At 42.4% G+C, this 18,638-nt stretch overlaps 1 protein-coding gene across 4 annotated transcripts in view; it reads right to left on the bottom strand.

The window, feature by feature from the left end:
- Window positions 1-18,198, bottom strand: part of DCLK2 (doublecortin like kinase 2) — a 76,071-nt gene extending 57,873 nt beyond the window's left edge. For all 4 annotated transcript variants that reach the window (XR_008840332.1, XR_008840331.1, XM_056489739.1 and 1 more), the window contains exons 1-2: window positions 17,772-18,198; window positions 5,262-5,596 (exon numbers count right to left, since the gene is read on the bottom strand). Coding sequence is in view for 2 of the 4 variants with exons in the window: in XM_056489739.1 (XP_056345714.1) it covers window positions 5,262-5,596; window positions 17,772-18,180 (744 nt within the window). In the remaining 2 variants the exon portion in view is untranslated. The remainder of the gene's footprint in view (window positions 1-5,261; window positions 5,597-17,771) is intronic.
- Between the last annotated feature and the right edge of the window lie 440 nt (window positions 18,199-18,638).

The following is an 18,638-nucleotide window of genomic DNA, read 5'->3' on the forward strand; positions in this document are numbered from 1 at the left end:
TCTCTCTCCCCAGTCAAGTCATTGATTAATAACTATGTATAGTTAAAAAAAAAAAACAAACAAAAAATCAACAAAAAAGCCCCCAAACCTTCCCAAAATCCCACCTCATGCACTCAGCTGAAGCAGCCTGTGTTCAGGGCTCAACCCAAACCAGCAGGTTTCCTGAGCACACAGGTGCTGTGTCAGTGTCCTTCTGGTCTGTAACACACATAAAAGTGACTGCACCAAACGTGAACATTTTCAGCTTCCAGGTGGCACAGGTATTCCACAGCCACATACTTACTCAAACAAAGGGAAATAATCCAGCCAATCCCCAGAAAGTGATTGACAGTAATGCTCCATCAATTTTTTGCCCTGTAAGTCTGAAAGTGAAGTTCATTTAGCTCAACCTTAGGGACCCACATCTCATCTAATGAAAATCAGCTGTAAGATCATTAGATTCATGCAGGACTCCTCCATACTGTTTTCCAGGGTTTCCCTATGCCCTGGAAAGTAATCTTTAGCTCTTTCACGTTGGTTTTGTCTCAAGGTGATCCAGTGAATGAGAAGAATGGCTCTTGGCATCTAGAATGAGTCTTCCTCCTCTCTACTGTGTGTAGACTGACTCACATCAGCTACAAAAACTTCAAACAAACAAACAAAAGACAAAAACTCCAAACCAACAATATAAATGCTTCTTTTCAGCTGATATTTCACTCCTATATTGCAATGCTATCCCAATCCTGCATTAAGAGCTCTCTGCTGGTCCTGTAACCATTCTCCCCTATGATGCTGCACACATCCCACTGAACTTTAATAAGCCAATGTAAAAACTGTATGTCCCCCACTGTCCCACAATATATGTAACTATCATTTGTGCAATTTCCCACCAAATAGGCATATTCATATACTTTTTCATGAATTCTGAAAAGCCTTTCTATCCAACATGCCTGAGATGCAAGATAAAAACTTGATTTACTTTGGTATCTTTCAACTAGAAATCATGCCTGCTAACACTGAAGCAAGTTTCTATCACAGCTGTTTCTTAGCCTGCACTGAGATAGCAGAGATGTAACAGCACAATTTAATGACACACACACATAAAAAGGACACATCTAGAGCCTGGTTCCTTAAGGAACATCCTCCTTTAGAAGAAGAGAATTAAACTAAAGGGAAATATTTGCCAAAAAGCACTTAACTGCAATAAAATTATTTTTTAAAAAGAAATCTCATGCAAGTAGGACTTTGCCAACAAAACAGAAAAACTGAGAAAAATGAAATTCATATGTTCTAAATCTTCCCTCAGTACTAAACAGTAAGATCGCTACCTAGGTTAAGATTATAGCAAAAATACTGTATCAATGGAAATTTTTGAAATTTGAATTGCAAAAGCCTATCAAGTATATGGGAAAAATCTGTTAGATTAATAGACAAAATTTCTCCTGATCATCCCTTATTTTGGTTTCTGCCCTCTGTGATGGGTATGTTAACAGCAAAGCAAACACAAAACTCAGTTTTCAAAAGTATCTTCTCTACTAAGAGTTTTCTAATCTGTCACTAGAGAATAAAAAAATCACTGAGAGGAGAGCACAATGAGTGATAAATACATCCACATGTAGCAACTGTTTTCTTCAGTTGCCAATTCACTTTTAATGAGCACTTTATAAAAAATCTTCATTAACAGAAAACTAGAGAACTTTTGGTTCCAGAGCTAGCCCTCAATATACCTATGGCTCATCAAAAAGGACCTTCAAAACAAGGCTAATTTTTGGTGCATTCTCACCATTTTGGCAACAGAGGTGTCTCATCCACCTTTTCAATCCTGCCAGGGACATTAATCCATGAAACTGTGACACACTGCAGGCTTAAAAAGTGTGAAGATTTAATTTTCTTCTGTGTGTCAAATAACACAAGCTTCAGAGTTCTTTACAGTTTTTTGTGAGCTGCTCACAGGAAATCTCTCTCCCAACTTACCACACATTTCACAATGACTGAAGCTTGAAGCTTGTCTGGCAAGAAAGAAAGAAAGAAAGAAAGAAAGAAACCCTCCATTCTCTTCAGAGACAGCCAAGGGTTAACTTCCCAACTGGAGAAGTTTCAGCCTGACTGTCCTTGCTTCACAGTAGGATAGTGGCAGATTCCAGGAAAATGCAGCCAAGTAAGGAAAACACTTTGGTCAAGCAAATATATTAGGCAAACCTCAATGTCAGAAGCACAAAGACTGGAACAGCAGAAGCCTGCACTGCAAAGTTCAAGCCTAGCAACTTTTACAGAAATACTTTTCTCACTTAAAAATAATCTCAGCAATCTTGGGAGGTAAAAAGAAAGTTGGTTGCTCAATAGTTTAAAAGTTAGAAGTAAGCCAAACAACAACATAGTTCAAAAATAAATCTGTACTTCAGGCTGCAAAGCACTAATATGTTAAATTACAGCATTCATAGGGAAACTGAAGATAAAAGAAAAACCTTGCAAACATTAAAAAAATCTTACTATTAAAAACCAGATACTTGTCTGTTTTCACATGGAATAATCAAGGAAAATACTCAACTCAGGTGTTATTCTCTGCATTAATATTATCATCAAGATGTTGTGACAGTCAAGATTTATGAAGTCAGGAGAGTAAATAAAAACTCTTTTGAGGACATCCTTTCTGTTCTACTGGTCAGAAAGATCACTGGTTTTATCACCATTTCTTCCTACATGAGAAATGGTTCTACTGGAATAAAGAAATCACACAAGTTAACAGAACAATGCATTCCCTAATCAAAGGCTACAAATTTTATATATGAGTGCTTTAATCATTTGAATTTCAGCCCTATTTTCATATTAAACAGAAAATACAACCTATTCACCCAGAAAAAAAATTCTAAAATATGTATTTCCAGAGAAATAAAAATAGGAAGGAGTAAGGAAAAAAAACACTAGAACCATGAGAAACACAAGAGCTACATTTATAGGAACACAGCCATTTACAAAATGCCTTTTTTTAATGGTTGCCTTTCAAGCTGTGCCAACACTACAACGAACATAAAAGATCTGCCTCCCTAGCAAATCCAGAAGAATAAGCAATTACTACATTAGAGAAAATAGGCTCAGAAATTTCCACCAATTGGTAGCTGGCAGCAAAGCAACTCTTTATGTGCCAAACCCCAAAAAGCCCTTCAGCACCAACCCCTACATATATACTGGCAGTGAACAAACAAATTAAAAAACAAACCCTACTGCCTCAAACTGGGGTCAGCCTTTCACTTTGGGGAAAGAGAAACAAACAAAAAAATGAAACAAAACAAGAACTCCCCATCCTCCTAGGTAAGTAATAGAAGGCTTTTATTTTTGTCAGGGTGTTAGAAGTGATAGCTCTTCTCTTTGGAGCACTCCATCCCACAAGCTCTTAAAACACAGTTGTGCAACAAAGGCTCCTTCCCAAAGTCTGTGGGAAAGCACAATGGAAGGGAGCTCTCCACATTTACACACTACTGCTGGAACAGTTTACACAGCAGCTCTCTGCAGAGCATTCACAGTCAGAATTTGGATTTCTCAATCCTGCCTGAGAACACTCCTACAGCTGCAGTCCAAGTTTGATGACTGATTTTACCACAGAAGGGGAGGAGGAGGTACTGCAGCAAATAAAAATCGTATTTGGGAGCATTACCAATGACTACATCCTCACCAAGGGCTGAAGAGAGTCCTCTTCCACCATGGGTGATGGAAACATGCAAGCAATATATGTGATATTTAAATTTAACTTCTTTTATTGATCCCTGATGCACTACAGCATCTTCCATACCAATGCAGATCAGTGGGTTTCTGCTGTTTTAACAGTGCAAGAAGAGGTGAATTGAACTGACAATCCCAGCTTTTGCAGTTTCCCTTAGTGACTCTCTACTTGCTTGAGAAGACTAAAATAATCTGAGGCAGTGACAGAACACTTCATGGGCAGAAGGGACTAATTACTGCATAATAAATATCCTCAAAGCCATTTTATTATGAATTCAATTAAACATGGCAAACACTTTTCAGATGTTCCTAGGAAGGATTCTCTGTTAAGAAGTAGCATTAACAAATCCCATTTAAAGAAGAACTAAACAGCACATCATCGTGCTGCCACCAAACACTAAAAATCAAGTTCCAGTGGTGCTTTTGCCTTGCTATATTTTCATTAAAATACAGAAGCTGTTCTTTTCAGATATTTCCCTATAAGAAGTGTATCTAAGCACTCACAACATAACCAGAGACAGAGCTCACATTGAGGCAATCTAAGTGCACTTGTTCTGCCATACATTTGCTAGAAGCTTGCACCACAAAAGCCATTAAAAGGCATTTTAGGCATTAAACACTGTAAAAATCCTGAAAATAAAAATGCTCACGTCTCTGAACACAACTCAAACTTCTACAGCTACTCCATGCAGATGTACAGGTGTGCAGGTGTATATAAATATCTGTTGAATGAGCAAGGATATTAATGTTTAGTCAACAGTACAAAAGTTTGGGTACCTGATATCAATGTGATCTACTCTGCAGCCTGTGTTGCTCTATTACTAAAGTCACAATGCTCTCAGAGCTCCAAAGCAGTGTCAAATGAAAGTATCAGGTATCAAATTCCTGTTCTATGAAGGGCTTAGTCTCTAATGTGACTGATCAACACCAAGGGTGTCCTGACACTTTAAACTGCTACAGCAGAACATCCTGTGGGGCACTGCTTTGTATTTCTGTGCAAGAACACACACCCACCACATCATTAACCCTGGCTGTGTTCTCACAGAGGTAAAACTAAAATTAAAAAAATAAAAAACAACAAACCAAGTTGCAAAGATGTGACCACCCTCCCAGAATGATTCATTTCAGATATAATTCTTGAACTCAGCTCAGTTATTACCTCTGGAAACAGCAATCTGTGGAAGCGCAATGGAAGGAGACATCAATATTTTTCTTAAACCACTCAGCCACTACGTGGTAATCTGAAAACAGGACCTGCTTCTGAAAACACTTGGCTGTCTTAACAAGTCCAAGTGTTTCAAATATACTGTATTACTTAACCAACAGTCACATTTTTGGGCAAAACAAAAAGGTTGGCATAAAAATCTGTTTCACTTGAATGTAAAGATCCACTTATTTTACACTACATACAATTCTAATTTTGTTGTGTGCATTAAAACTTCAAGACAGCTTTTAAAAGTTGACTTTTTAAACTGTCATTATTCAGAAGCAGATTAAAGCATTCACAGTGTCGAGAAAACGAGCATCTTAGATTATTAGATGGCCACAGCAGTGTATTCTCCTACCTGCTTCCCATCCAGTGTACAAAGTCTCTTGACTACCCCCGAGTCTAACTTAATGGCTTCGGTGATGTCATTCAAGACCTGCTCGAAGGAGTGAGCCGTCTTCTTGTTCAGCAGAATCCTCACAGCTTTGCGTGGCTTCACCCCACTCCTGATAACAGTCACCAGCTTGGGCTTAATGAAGTCCTTGCTCTCCTTCACCTCGCTCCTGCTGGAGCTCAGGGACGTCAGGGAGCGGCTGGAGCCGCTCCTGATGTTCACGCACCAGTTGGGGTTGACGTTCTTGGTGTAGTCCACCCTGCGGAACGGCTCGTTGGACGCACACACGTAGCTCTCTCCTGGAAAGAAGGGGACACAGTCACTGCTTGAGGGGTCTGCAGCCACTCTGCCAATCTAAAAACCAAATGGAACAAAGGAGGCAAGTATTTCGGGAGCCATTCTCCTGTGGTTCGACAAGGAACACCTTAAATTGTCAGAGCTTTCCTCCCTCTGTCATTGAGCGCTTTCACCAGGTTTCAAAAGACCTCTGATATGAAAAATAGGGGGTAAATGAGGAGGCTCAGGATATTCCACATTTCTTTTGGATTTTGAGTCATTTTGCACATGCTTAAACTACCTGAGCTCACAACACATGACCTTAAGAGCATTCTCCTACAACAAATACCCAGGTCCTCCCCTATACATCCCCAAACACATACTTCAAGATACAGACACCTGTGTCCATGGGTCCACCTCAAGAGCCTTACCCTGAAAGGCACTTGAATCTGCCAGGAGTTACTGCCTTTCTACCAAGGACACACATTTGAAATGCATTCACTTTAATGTTTTTTAGACTAATGAACACCTGTTGAGGCCTCAAATGAGTCTTTGAGAGTATGGGAGTACAACAGGACATTAAAAACTTCCCCATTTTTCTTTCTTGCTTCAAAGCTGGTTTGTGGGTTTTTTGTTTTTTGTTTTTTGTTTTTTTTTTTTTTTTTTTGTTGAAGAAAAACTACTTACTGCTTGCCACTACGCTTTTGACAGCAATATTCAAGATGTGAACCGTGACAAAGTACATCTCTAACTGTGAGTTATTTGTGCAACCCACATCCTTGGGATGTCACAAAATGACATCCCAAGACATTCTTGAAAGGGCAGAGTATTGCAGAAGGATGAACTAAAACTGACAGAATACACCATTGCTCCAGAGAGAAGAGCTACCTGTATCTTAAAAAGCTTAACCTGCTCTAAAATTAAAACTAAGCAGTCAAAGTCACTGGTGGAAGAAAGGAAACTCACTTCTAACATGCACAGGAAGATGAGTAAATGTACATCCAGAACTGTAAGAGTTACAAAATGTGAGCCTACATTTAGATACATACTAGAAAACTTTTAAACAACACTTTTAACTTCTGAACTCTAGTTTGGAGAGCTGATTTTTCTTAGAAGTTGCAGAGCTTATTCTAAAGGCAAGACACTAAATTACTTTCAAAGCCCTGAAGAATTACCATGAGCTAAAAGACTTTCTTGTTCCTTTTCCAATACCAATTGCACTGCTTTGTAATTTATTTTGTACTTAGATCCTCTTGAAAGTCTACTTGCTGTATTTGAAAGAACACAGACTATAATTTAGCCAAGTTAACAATGATTTTGTTTGGGAAATTCTGGCAGCCAGCTCTACCTCCACAAACACCACTGGGACAGTATTCCACCCAGGTACCAGGAAACTGGGGTGAGGTTCTGTGGATTACTGCCTTGCCCATACTCTTCCTCTTCACTCATCCCCATCATTCCTCCTCATATTCATAGATCAAGTCAAAACAGACTGATACACACAAAACTAGACTCCTCCTCTTTCCCCCCAAAGAATAGCTAAGAGAAAGGAGGTGTTTCCAGCACACAAACTCCTTGACAAAGAGCTGCACCCTAGCACCAATTTACAGGTAGGAGAAAAAGAACCCCAGACTCCACACAGTTTTGTAAGGACTGTGGAGTGTAGAAGCTTATGCTGCCCCAGAACTACAGACTAAATTGTAAGAAATCTCCAAGCAATCTGATTTTATCAAATCTGAGCAACATATTAGACAGGATGACTTCAGAAAGTCCTTTTCAAACAAAGATCCTATGACTTTAAAGATGTGCACTGTTCTCTTTCAACAGCTGCTTCCATCACCTATCCTGTTATCCCAAAACAGTGTGAGATATTCGAGTTTTGTGGCAGCAGCTCAGCTATAACAGAAAGCAAAGGTTTCCCCCTGTACATCCTCCAACACCAGATTCAAAGGACTATGCTTGCTGTCTGAATAATTACCAGTAAGTCTGTCTTTAAACCCAGTGCTGCCAAATGAGAGGCACCCCAAGAAGCTGGTAGCTCTAATTCATACCAATCATCATTACTAATGATACCTGCTGATCATTTTGTTTTTCTGCCCTCTCCAACCACCTTCTTGCACGACACAGAACCTCAGCAGAGTGGAACTCCAGACTAATCACACCTGCTTGCTCCACTCCGTGGGACAGAAGAGTAAAATAAAACTCATGGATTGAGATAGAGACACTTTAATAGGGAAAGCAAAACCCACAGGGGCAAGGTGCCTTGGGAAGCCACATGCTGTAGTTCTGAACATTCCCCCTCTTCCCTCCTTTCCCCCAGATTTATAAGCTGAGCATGATGTCATATGGTCTGGAATATCACTTGGGGTCAGCTGTCCCAGCTGTGTCACCTCCCAGTTTCATTTTCCCCCAGCCCACTCACTGGTGGGATGGTGTGAGAAGCCAAAAATGCCTCGGCTCTGTGTGAGCCTTGCTCAGCAATAACAAAAACATCCCCCTCTTATCAACACTGTTTCACAAACAAATGCAAACCATAGCCCAAAGCAGCTACCCTGAAGAAAATTAACTCTATCCCAGCCCAAACCAGCATAGTTAGGATAGTCTGTCCAACTGTGTGCAAAAGAGTTTCAAACAAATTCTGTGAACTACCTCAAAATTCACCATCATTGAAATTTAAACTAACAAAGTTAAAAATAATAATTAAAGCTACTCAGAAACAGTGTCAAACTTGAAGTGAATTAATTTCTCTACATAAAGTAAAGTTAGAGGACAAAAGGTCCCTTTGCTCAAGGATTTATCAGAGAAGAGCTTCAACAGGCATGCTGGCTTTGTCTTTTGCAGACCCATAATCATAAATTGAGCATCTTTGTGCTGTCATGGAATGTGGTCTATTATCTGTCACAGCTGTACTACAGCACCCTATAGGACATCAGAAATTGTCCTTCTATAAAATTTTCAGTCCATAATTATTCAAGAGGTTTTTGTCTACTACTGTTCCCTTGCTTGATGCATGAATAAAATAATTTCTTGATTATCTCAAAGGGTTGCAACACAGATTCCTTCTTGTTACTTCTTTTCCTTTAAGCAGAGGCCATAGTAACAAAATCCAGGCAGGGCTTTCAAGTTAAAACAATGTAATAACTTAAAAAGAAAGAATTTCAAATTATTTGTTTCAGCTGCATTTAGTCAAGCCTGAAGTTGAAGAGCAAACTATTTTAGCTTAAAAACAAAAAGATAAAGTCTGCCAAAATGAATTTAAAATTTCCTATAATTGGCAGATACAGGAAAGACTAATTACTTTAGAATACAGTATATTACAGATTGTTTAGTAAGTGCTTTAAAGTCCATGCCTGCTTTCATATACCAGATATATAAATAAAGTTAAGTAATACAAGTTTCCCATGAAAAACAGATTTTACTACTACACCTGCAAGGCAGGCACATATGGCAAGACTAGAGCAAGGGCTGTAAGTGAGAAAACACACTAACTGAGTGATTTGCTTGTTTCATGACTTTAAAACAAAGGATGAAGTTTAGAGATTACTACTTAAATTTCTAATTATTTTACCACAGCCAGGACTTCACCCACAGATTCTATTTAAAAACTTGCAAAATACAAAAAAAATCCAAGAAACAGTATAATTAGGAAGTCCATTAGCCAAGCTCTCTGGATAAAGAATGGTTTTCTAGGAATGAGTTAAACATTTCTTTGTTTGACAGGGGTATACAATTCACTACTTATCAGATGAAAATAAGTAAGTAAAAAATGGCAGGGGTAATATAAATCATACCTATAAAATTAACTCCAGGAAACTTTCCTACAGAATGGCATATTTAAAAACATGTCTGAGAAAACTTGATAAGTCCCTTGATAAGCAGCATTATTAAAGGTGTGCTGTTGTTTAAATTATTTTAGCCATCCTCCAAAGTAGAAAATGCCCTTATGTATGTCTATTTGGAAGAACCACCATGTCATTTGTAGAAGTATCTCTTTTTTACATTAATTTTTTTGTAGGAAAGGACATGAAAATGTAATATTATATACCATATTTGCTCACAGCTTTCATGTATGACCCAATTTTCAATCTGCTTGGGATTAATTCATGTATAAGTACACACTTCTGATCATCTCCACAATCTTCCAGAAAACTAATATTTGTAAAATATAACACACAATACTGGATTTTTGTGAGGGTCTTTTAAAGCTAATGCATACTAGCTTTACTTTGCAGAGAGTTATAGCAGTTACATTATGGAAAGCAAATACCATGCCTTCAGCTCACAACATTGGCATTAGCATGAATCAGCTCTCAGGTTTCAGACCAGAACATGAATTTAGCCACCAATATTAATTACACTGAGATCTGCAGGTAAAAAAGCACAATACAAGGTAATGGAGTAGGAAGATCTATTAAGCAATGCTTTCTTTTTTCATTTAGATGCAGAAACAAATGCAGCAATTCCAGACATAGATGACATCTGGGGCTCTCCAGCCCAGCCAAACTATTCTACAGCAGAAAGCTCAACCAGGCTGCAGAGCAGTTTTGGCAGGAGTCTGAAATCTCCTTATAAGTTCACAACATAATTTCAAAGACTGTATGTGCCATCCATCCCATGATTCATGGCAGCACCCAGAGCAAGCTACAAATGCCAGCTCTTCCATGAAGAAATCCTGCTGCCACCAAAACTCCTCAAACTGGGCTTATGCTTGCTTAAAAGGAGAAACATCTGCTGATATTTGTGTCACAATATAATCAGCAAATGGTGTAAGCCTACTTCTGATTTTCCAAGTCTTATTAACAGCAGAAAATCATCTGGAAGACATGGAACATTGCCTATTGACAAGGAAACATTACCCACCTGTCAATAATTTAGCTGCACTGAATTAATAACCAGATGCACTATCCATGAACAAGCTGCTGTGTAAATGGTTTAAGAACAATTAAAAGGATTCCAGTTTCAGACAGCCAACAGTCTAAACACAACACTTGCCATTCCCTCAGAGGAGGAAAACACAGGTAATGAACACAGAGAATGGAGAAAACATGGAGAAGACATGACTACACTGGTCCATCTGACTGACAAGATGATGACCTAGCCATAGGTCATCAGCTGCCTAAATACTGGATTGCTTTCTTAGAAACTCATCCACAAAGTTTTTCATTTGTCATCTATTTCTCCAACACCAATCCTCAGGAAATGTGCCTATCTCACCTTTCAAGATAAAAGTGCATGGATTAAGGAGAATAGGATGCACACTTAGTAGATGAGGGGAAGGCTGTGGATGGGTCTATCCAGGGTATCTATCTATATTGTAATAAATCAGCCAGGACTCCATTTTCTCAATGCAGAAAAGCCCATTCTTTATTCACAAAACTTATTTGATACAGTTTTTACAGACCTTGTGTGCAACTCTAATTGGTTAATAATTTTCTTGCCAATTACCCCATTGGTTAGTAAAAGGTATTTTACTTGTCTGTCCAGTCTCTCTGTTCTTGGTTAGTTTATATATTTTGTTCACTGATTCTCATGAGAAAGATTTCTTGTTTATTGCAGGTGCAAACAGTTCTCTTATCAGAATAGCTTGTTAATTGTTTTCATGCTTAGGATTGTTTTCACATGGGAACTTGCAAGCCACTTAGCTGCACATTGAAGAAGTGACAAGCTAGCTATTAATTTAACAGAGAGCAAAAACTGATTTTATGAAGCCTTTCTTTTGTAATTTATGTACCTGACTGCAACATATCTATACTTCAGTGAAGTGTTTGATGCCATCTGCTACAGCATCCTCCTAGAAAAACTGGCTGCTTGCAGCTTGGGTGGGTGGGCTCTCCCTCCAGTGGGTAAAAATCAGGCTGGATGGCTGGGCCCAGAGCACTGTGGTGAGTGGAGATAATTCCAGCTGGCAGCTGGTCACCAGTGGTGTTTCCCAGGGCTCTCCTTGGGCTGGTCCTGTTTAAGGTCTTTAGGGATGATCTGGGCATGGGATGATCTCAGCAGCTGTGCAGGACACTGAGCTGGGTGGTAGTGTTGATGTGCTCAGGGGAAGGAAGGAAGGAAGGAAGGAAGGAAGGAAGGAAGGAAGGAAGGAAGGAAGGAAGGAAGGAAGGAAGGAAGGAAGGAAGGAAGGAAGGAAGGAAGGAAGGAAGGAAGGAAGGAAGGAAGGAAGGAAGGAAGGAAGGAAGGAAGGAAGGAAGGAAGGAAGGAAGGAAGGAAGGAAGGAAGGAAGGAAGGAAGGAAGGAAGGAAGGAAGGAAGGAAGGAAGGAAGGAAGGAAGGAAGGAAGGAAGGAAGGAAGGAAGGAAGGAAGGAAGGAAGGCTCTGCTGGAGACCTGGGCAGACTCCATCTGTGGGCTGAGGACAGCTGCAGGAGGCTCAAGTGTCAGGCTCTGCACCTGAGCCATGCAGTGACACAGGCTGGGTGAGCAGTGGCTGGGGACAGAAAGGGACACCTGGGTGCTGGCTGACAGCAGCTGCACCTGAGCCAGAGTGTGCCCATTGGCCAAGAGAGCCAATGGATCAGCCAGCAGGACAGGGAGGGGGTTGTTCCCCTGTCCTGGGCACTCGTGAGGCCACACCTCAAGTGCTGTGTCCAGTTCTGGGCCCCTCACTTTAAAAAGGACATTGAGGAGCTGCAGGGTGTCCAGAGAAGGGAAACAAGGCTCAGGAAGGGTCTAGGAAACATGTCCAATGAGGAATGGCTGAGGGAGCTGGGTTTGTTTAGTCTGGAGAAGAGCAGGCTGAGGAGGGACCTCACGACCCTTTAGAAAGGAAGATGGAGGGAGGTGGAGTCAGTCTCTTCTGCCATGCCTGCAGTAAGAGGAATAGAGGAAATGGCCTCAGGCTGAGACTGGGGAAATTCAGATGACATATTAGAAAACATCTTTTCACTGTAAGGGTGATCAGACACTGGAAGAGGTTCCCCAGGGAGGTGGGGCAGTCACCATCCTGCAGGTGTTTCAGAGGCATTTGGATCTGGCACTGGATGATGTGGTTTGGGGGTAACACTGGCACTGCTGGGTGGATGGTTGGAGTGGATGATATTAAAGGTCTCTTCCAACCCTGATGATTTTATACCTCTACATGAACTCTTCTAAATGCACCATGCAATATTAGGTACTAATGAAAAGAAGTAGGATGAATCCTGCCCTTTGGCATCACAAGTGTGACGTGAGCAGTTTTGAAGGAACACAGCTGCCTGACCATTTGGGGTTCTTCACAGCACAAGCTTTGTGAGCCAAACCTCACTGCTAAGCATTTAGCAAATAGCCTAGAAATATTCAGACTTTTTGTCCCTAAAAAATAGAGACAACTAAAGAAACACAGGAATCTAGTTATCCCTCAGTAGGGATATTTGAAACAAAAGGTTTTCTGTCTTTTATTTTTTTTTGGAAGGTTAATAACCACTATCTCCTGAAAGTCACATAAAGGATCACTTTTTAAATGTCACTCTGCATAACAGAGAATGATACAGCTGACAGGTAAAAACACCCCTAGGGAAGCAAAACAGTTTATATATTTTTGAGGCATGTGTTCTCCTGTGAATCCCATAGGACAGAGCAGGTATCTATAGATTTCACCTATTCACCTTATGTTCCTTGGCTCCTTTGGGTGCAACTCTTTAGCCTCAAAGGTACCAGAAGCTGCTTATTTAGTACAGCAAGGTAGTTTTTAGGGCTCCTGACCTTCTTCCTAACTTCAGGAAGCACAGCAGAGTACCCTTTCCATGTTCTGCAACACAAAGCCAAGCAGATTTCCGGAACGGTGTATTTACAGCATATATGACTGATCTAAAAATAAAACAACCCCTTTTATGAAGGATTGGGTTATTTCAATTTCTCTTTCCTTCCTTCCTTTGAGCAACTTCCCTCCTCATCAGTTTCTTACAATTCACTTTCGTATCACCCTTAATAACCCTGTGCAAGTCACGATCTTCCCCCATTTACAGCACTCAGAGTTCCCATGCACTTTTTAAAACCTGGCATGACAACCAGGATTTCAGCAGATGACTAACTGCTACTAGTTCTCTTCTGGTTTTATTTAGACACAAAGAGGTGCAGATTACAGCTACCTACAGGCTTTCACAGAACCACAGAACAGCTGAGGTTGGAAGAGACCTGTGGAAGTTCAACCCTCTGCTCAGGCAGGGTAAAAGTTCTCAAAAAACAATCAATGGCACCTGGTATCAAACATATCTGACACCAGGTGCCTTCTTCACAGGAAATAAATAACCCTTTTCAGGTAAAGTAGAATTTCCCCATCCCTGAAACTAGGAGATGGATGGTGATGGAACAATTTCATTTTACTTGGATGGGAAGTTAGCTAAGAATTACATCTTCATTTCACATTCACACCCCATCGCTCCAGAGCTGTGTCACTACAATGATTTGAGCATGTATCTGGAAGAATATGCTTTCAATGGTTTTTTAATCCTCCTTTGTTCAGCTTGCTACACTTACCCCTTTTTTTTATAGCATTACAGCTGCTGGCTGTAGCACAGGAAGGTAATCATACATTTAGAATGAGCAAAAACACAAACTGCCTACTTGGTGTTGCCATCTGCTTGCCCTGACAAGAGAAAAGATATTCTTGACCTAATACAACAGTGCACATTGACTAAAGTCACAGATACTTTATGCAGGATTAAAATATAATATGCAGTAACAACAATGGCCTAAGGCAGAAAAAACTTTGGTTGTTCAACACCTCATTTTGAAACACATTCTCTCACTCTGCATTAGTGAGGCAGAGCTCATTTCTATAAATCAGATACTGCCCTGTGCTATGTGTCCTGGCCATGCATAAGGACTGCCCTGCACAGAACCTCCCACCCAAAGATTTCCCTATGGATGCCTGTTGACTGTGTGCACAGCCATGCAGACAAAACTGACATTTTATAAAGGACTGTATTAATTAAGCATTGATGTTGAATGAACAAAGACTCAGCCATTTTCCTAGGGAACCAGGATTCCCACTAGATGCAAAAATCAACAGAACTTCTCTTTCCAGGAATAAAGTCCTCACTTGCTTTCATCTCCCAAAATCCAAAAACAACTCCCAACTTTGCAGCAGATCTTTACCATTGGGATTCTCCACATCCTTCATTAACAAGACAATGAAAGCAAAGAGAGCATGACCAACATGAAACACATAGCTCAGGACTAAAGAGCTGCACAGTGTCATGCTTTAGGAAGCCTACATTTTCAAGGAAAACAAGGAAAGAGACAAACACTTAAATTGCTAACTCTGACAGAAAATAAAAATTAATCTACTATTCAATATCTGTTATTGAAGGGCAAGTATAAAATTACACATGGAATATCATATTCTAAAGTAAAATGTGTGTTATATCTGAGAGTAAAGCTGGAAGAAAGTCATAATAGTCCCAGCCCCCACCTCCTCTCTGGATTTGCCTGCTCAAACAGAACAGGAGCAGATAATGAAATTCTTCCCTCCTCCCATTCTAAGAAAACAGTGAAAACTGTCAAACTCATAAGCCATGATGTTTCCTAATCTACAGGGGCTGAGAATATAAATTATATTTGCCTCAGGCTGGTCCAGCAGAGCATGCTTTTTTGATTGTCATATCCAACTAAGAAAAACAATATGCTTCATAAAATGGAGCTTCTATTTTTGACTAATAAACATGATCTGGTCCAATTTTAACTGGCTCAACCCATAACAGCAATATTTCATATCCTCAGTATGTCTATGCACTAGATCTTTTTCTCTTAAAATTACAAACAGTAAAACAGATTGCCAAACACAGCCAAACTAAAAAAAAAAAAAAACCATTTACCAATGACCCAACTCAGCTTGTTATGATACAGAATTTGATGTTGCCAGCTTTTATATCCCAGACAGACAAACAGCAAATGAGCCTTAAAGACCTTGTCTTGTACTGGGACATGTCACTGTCCGAGAGCTGCACACACAGGCTGGAGCTGAGGGAGGTTCAATGCAGATCTTGCTGGCTTGGCAAGGTTTGGTGAGCACTCACCTTGTGCTCACTGCAGAGACCTGCCACTACTGAACCTGAACTCTGTGACTCCATGTCCCAGTTCAGAGCCCTGGGAAGGTGCCAAGGGAGCAGCGAGCTCGGTGTTGCATCACGCAGCCGTGGCCCGGCTGGTGCTCAGCCTGTGGCTGGCTCACACTACAGCACTTCACTTCTATTTTCCTTTCTGAAAATACTAAAAAGCAATACAGAAAAATACCATTCAGAACTACTTCTGGTGCTCCTGCAGTTCAAGCTTGAGGTCAACACCAATATTGGAGTATTTACTCAAGAGCAGAAATTCAAGCTTGCTGTGCTGTAACCATGAGAAATAAAAAAAATGGGCCCAAATCAAATCTCTTCCAGCACCTTAAGAGAAAAACAGCTGGCAGAAAATTCAAGCAATTTCAAGGAATGATAGATTCAGTACTTGTTTGCTGTCCTTTCCTTCCTATATATACTTTTCTTTGTGTGGTGATTAGTCTTACACAGGTCATGACAGATGACTAAGTACTTGGGATTCTTTTTTCCCCCTTTTACTTCATTGAGAAAGCACGGAAGTGGCATTTTGCCTGTGACATTTATTTTGCTTTATTCTTCCAGTGAAGGACCATGACAAAGGTTACACTTCCAATAAGTATTTGAAGAGACAAAGAGTAAGTTTTTCTTTCAATTATTAATTTATAGTTGTCAGAGTATATACTACTGTTCAGCAAGTAATTCTCTTTGTTTTAAGCCATAAAAGCTTAATATCATTCCTGCTGCAACATTTCAAGTGTCACCCCATGTTATTGCTAGTTTCATCTCCTTTCCCTTCTGTCACCCCTTCAGCACATCATATTTTTTTTAAGGTATCTGTAAATTAACCACCAAATCATGGAAGTTTTTTTACTTACTTCATTTCTCTTATCACCACAGTGTCAGCATTTCACTCTACAACCACTTCATATTTCCTCAGTTGTCACTGTAAAACAGCCTTGTAGATCACAGAAGTCCTCAGCACTGTGGTACTATCAGGAAGTGCATTTCCATGCACATCTTTTTGAGTGAGGCCCATTTGGCACAGCAAATTCTGTACCCCCCATTTCTCTTCCATGTTGTAAAGCAGCTGGTGCCTAACACTCAGCGCTCTTACTCATGGGTTAAAGGTCTCCAGGTTCCCTTTCCCATTCAGTTCTCCAGGTGTCATTCAGCACTACTTTGACAAGGAAAGCTTCCAGGACAAAGCTCAGAGGACAGGAAAGCCTAGGAAGCCGGAGGCATTGGAAGGCCTACAAAAAATCCTAGTTCTTCATTAATGCAAACCAGCCACACCTGGCACACAGAGTCACAGGGTGGAAGACTGCAGTCACTGATTAAACACCTGAGAACAACCATCAAGTGCAAATACACCGTGAACCTCTCAGTGTGCACAACATAACCTGAGCTGAGCTTAAACTGTATTTTAACATCCTATGAAAAGACTGGGGAATTCTGCTCCTCATTGCAATAATTATCACTCCCCACAAACAAAGGGCATATGTGTCATTCACAAAACAACACTTCTGGCCCCATTTTGAGACACTCAAGTGCTGCTCTGTCCAAGGTCTATGTAACCTTAGCAGCTAAGTCCCATTATGAAAAGCTACTTAGGAACAACTCTGAAATACATCTGGTTCTATAACACGCTTTGGAAAGTCAGGCAAGGCAGGTAATTCCCTCTGTTAGTATGGACTCTGAACACGTTTGAAACTAGGACTTTACACCTGTTAATTTCAGTAAGAGGTAGGATATAGATATCCTTTTTTAACAGTACCGGGGCTTCCTCTCTGAAGGGCTGAAGCTACCGTGAGTCAACAGTGACGCTCAGAGAACCAAATTACAGCGCTTCCCCCTCTTAAAAACGGAAGGTAACCAAGAACTTGACAGTTCTTGCAGCTGACAAGAGCACCTGCTGCTTAACCACCATTGGAGTCGAGCCCGGAGCATGCAGATGGCAGCACTGGGGGGGACGGGAGAAGACTGGCAAAAAGGGACCCTCACACAGCGGGCAGCCCCGGCCACTGCCCTCGTGGGGAAACCCTGGCCAGTGCCCTCACGGGCTCTGTGGCCTCCAGTTTCCAGCAAGGCCACCTCTCCTCTTTGATCCAGGCAGCCACAGGGATGCTCACCCCAGGGAGCGCCCGCAAGCCACCTGCAGCCGGACTCTGCCATCCCCCTCACCTTCCACCAGCTCGTCCAGGCTGGTGAGCTTCCTGCTGCCGTCGATGGTGTAGATGGTGCGGACCCCCTGGGGCAGGTTCACGTTGTCCGACAGCGAGCGGGTGAGCTCCACCAGGAGCGCGTCGAAGGAGCGGAAGCGGTCGGGGGAGATGGCGTACACCAAGCCCTTGAAGTACCTGTCCCCGTTGCGGTAGAAGCGGGCTTTGCGCGCCTTCTTCTCGGAGCTGAGCGCCTGCAGGGTGCGGGTGCGGTAGAGGCTGCAGTGCGCGCTGTGCGCCGGGCTGGGCACCAGCCCATTGCCCCGCGGCCCCGCGCCCGCCCCGGAGCCGCCGCGCCGCGGCCCGGAGCGCTGCTGCCGCTTGTCCCGCTCCTCGAAGTGCTCCAGCTCGATGCTCCGGCTGCTCGCCATGGGGAGCCGCCCTCCCTCCCGGCTGCCGCTGCGCCTGCCCGCCGCGCTCGCAAGGGCTCGGGCCGCCTAGCAGAGCATCGCTCCGGCCGGCAGGGCTGCGGCTGAGCGCGGCGCCCGACCCGCCCCGGCCCCGCCGCTACCCGCTGCTGCGCACAAAAGCATCCCTCCCCGGCAGCATCCCTCCCTCGCTCGGGGCCGGGCGCGGCGCTCCGCGGCTACGGGCGATGCCGGGCGCGGCTGGCAGGAGCCCCGCGGCCCCGCGCCGTGCCCATGCGGGGCACGATGCGCCGTCCCTGCCGCCGGCGGCTGCCGCGGCTGTGCTCCCGCAGCGGCTCCCGGCGGGAAGCGGCCGCAGCGGATCCGGCGGCCCGGGAGCGGAGCGGAGCGGGCGGGGCTCCGGCGGGCCGGGCAGCTGGGCGGTGCCAGCTCCGAGCGCGTCCGGAGCGGGGCGGGGAGGC

The sequence above is a fragment of the Oenanthe melanoleuca genome, chromosome 4 (genome assembly GCF_029582105.1).
Source record: "Oenanthe melanoleuca isolate GR-GAL-2019-014 chromosome 4, OMel1.0, whole genome shotgun sequence".
NCBI lineage: Eukaryota > Metazoa > Chordata > Aves > Passeriformes > Muscicapidae > Oenanthe > Oenanthe melanoleuca.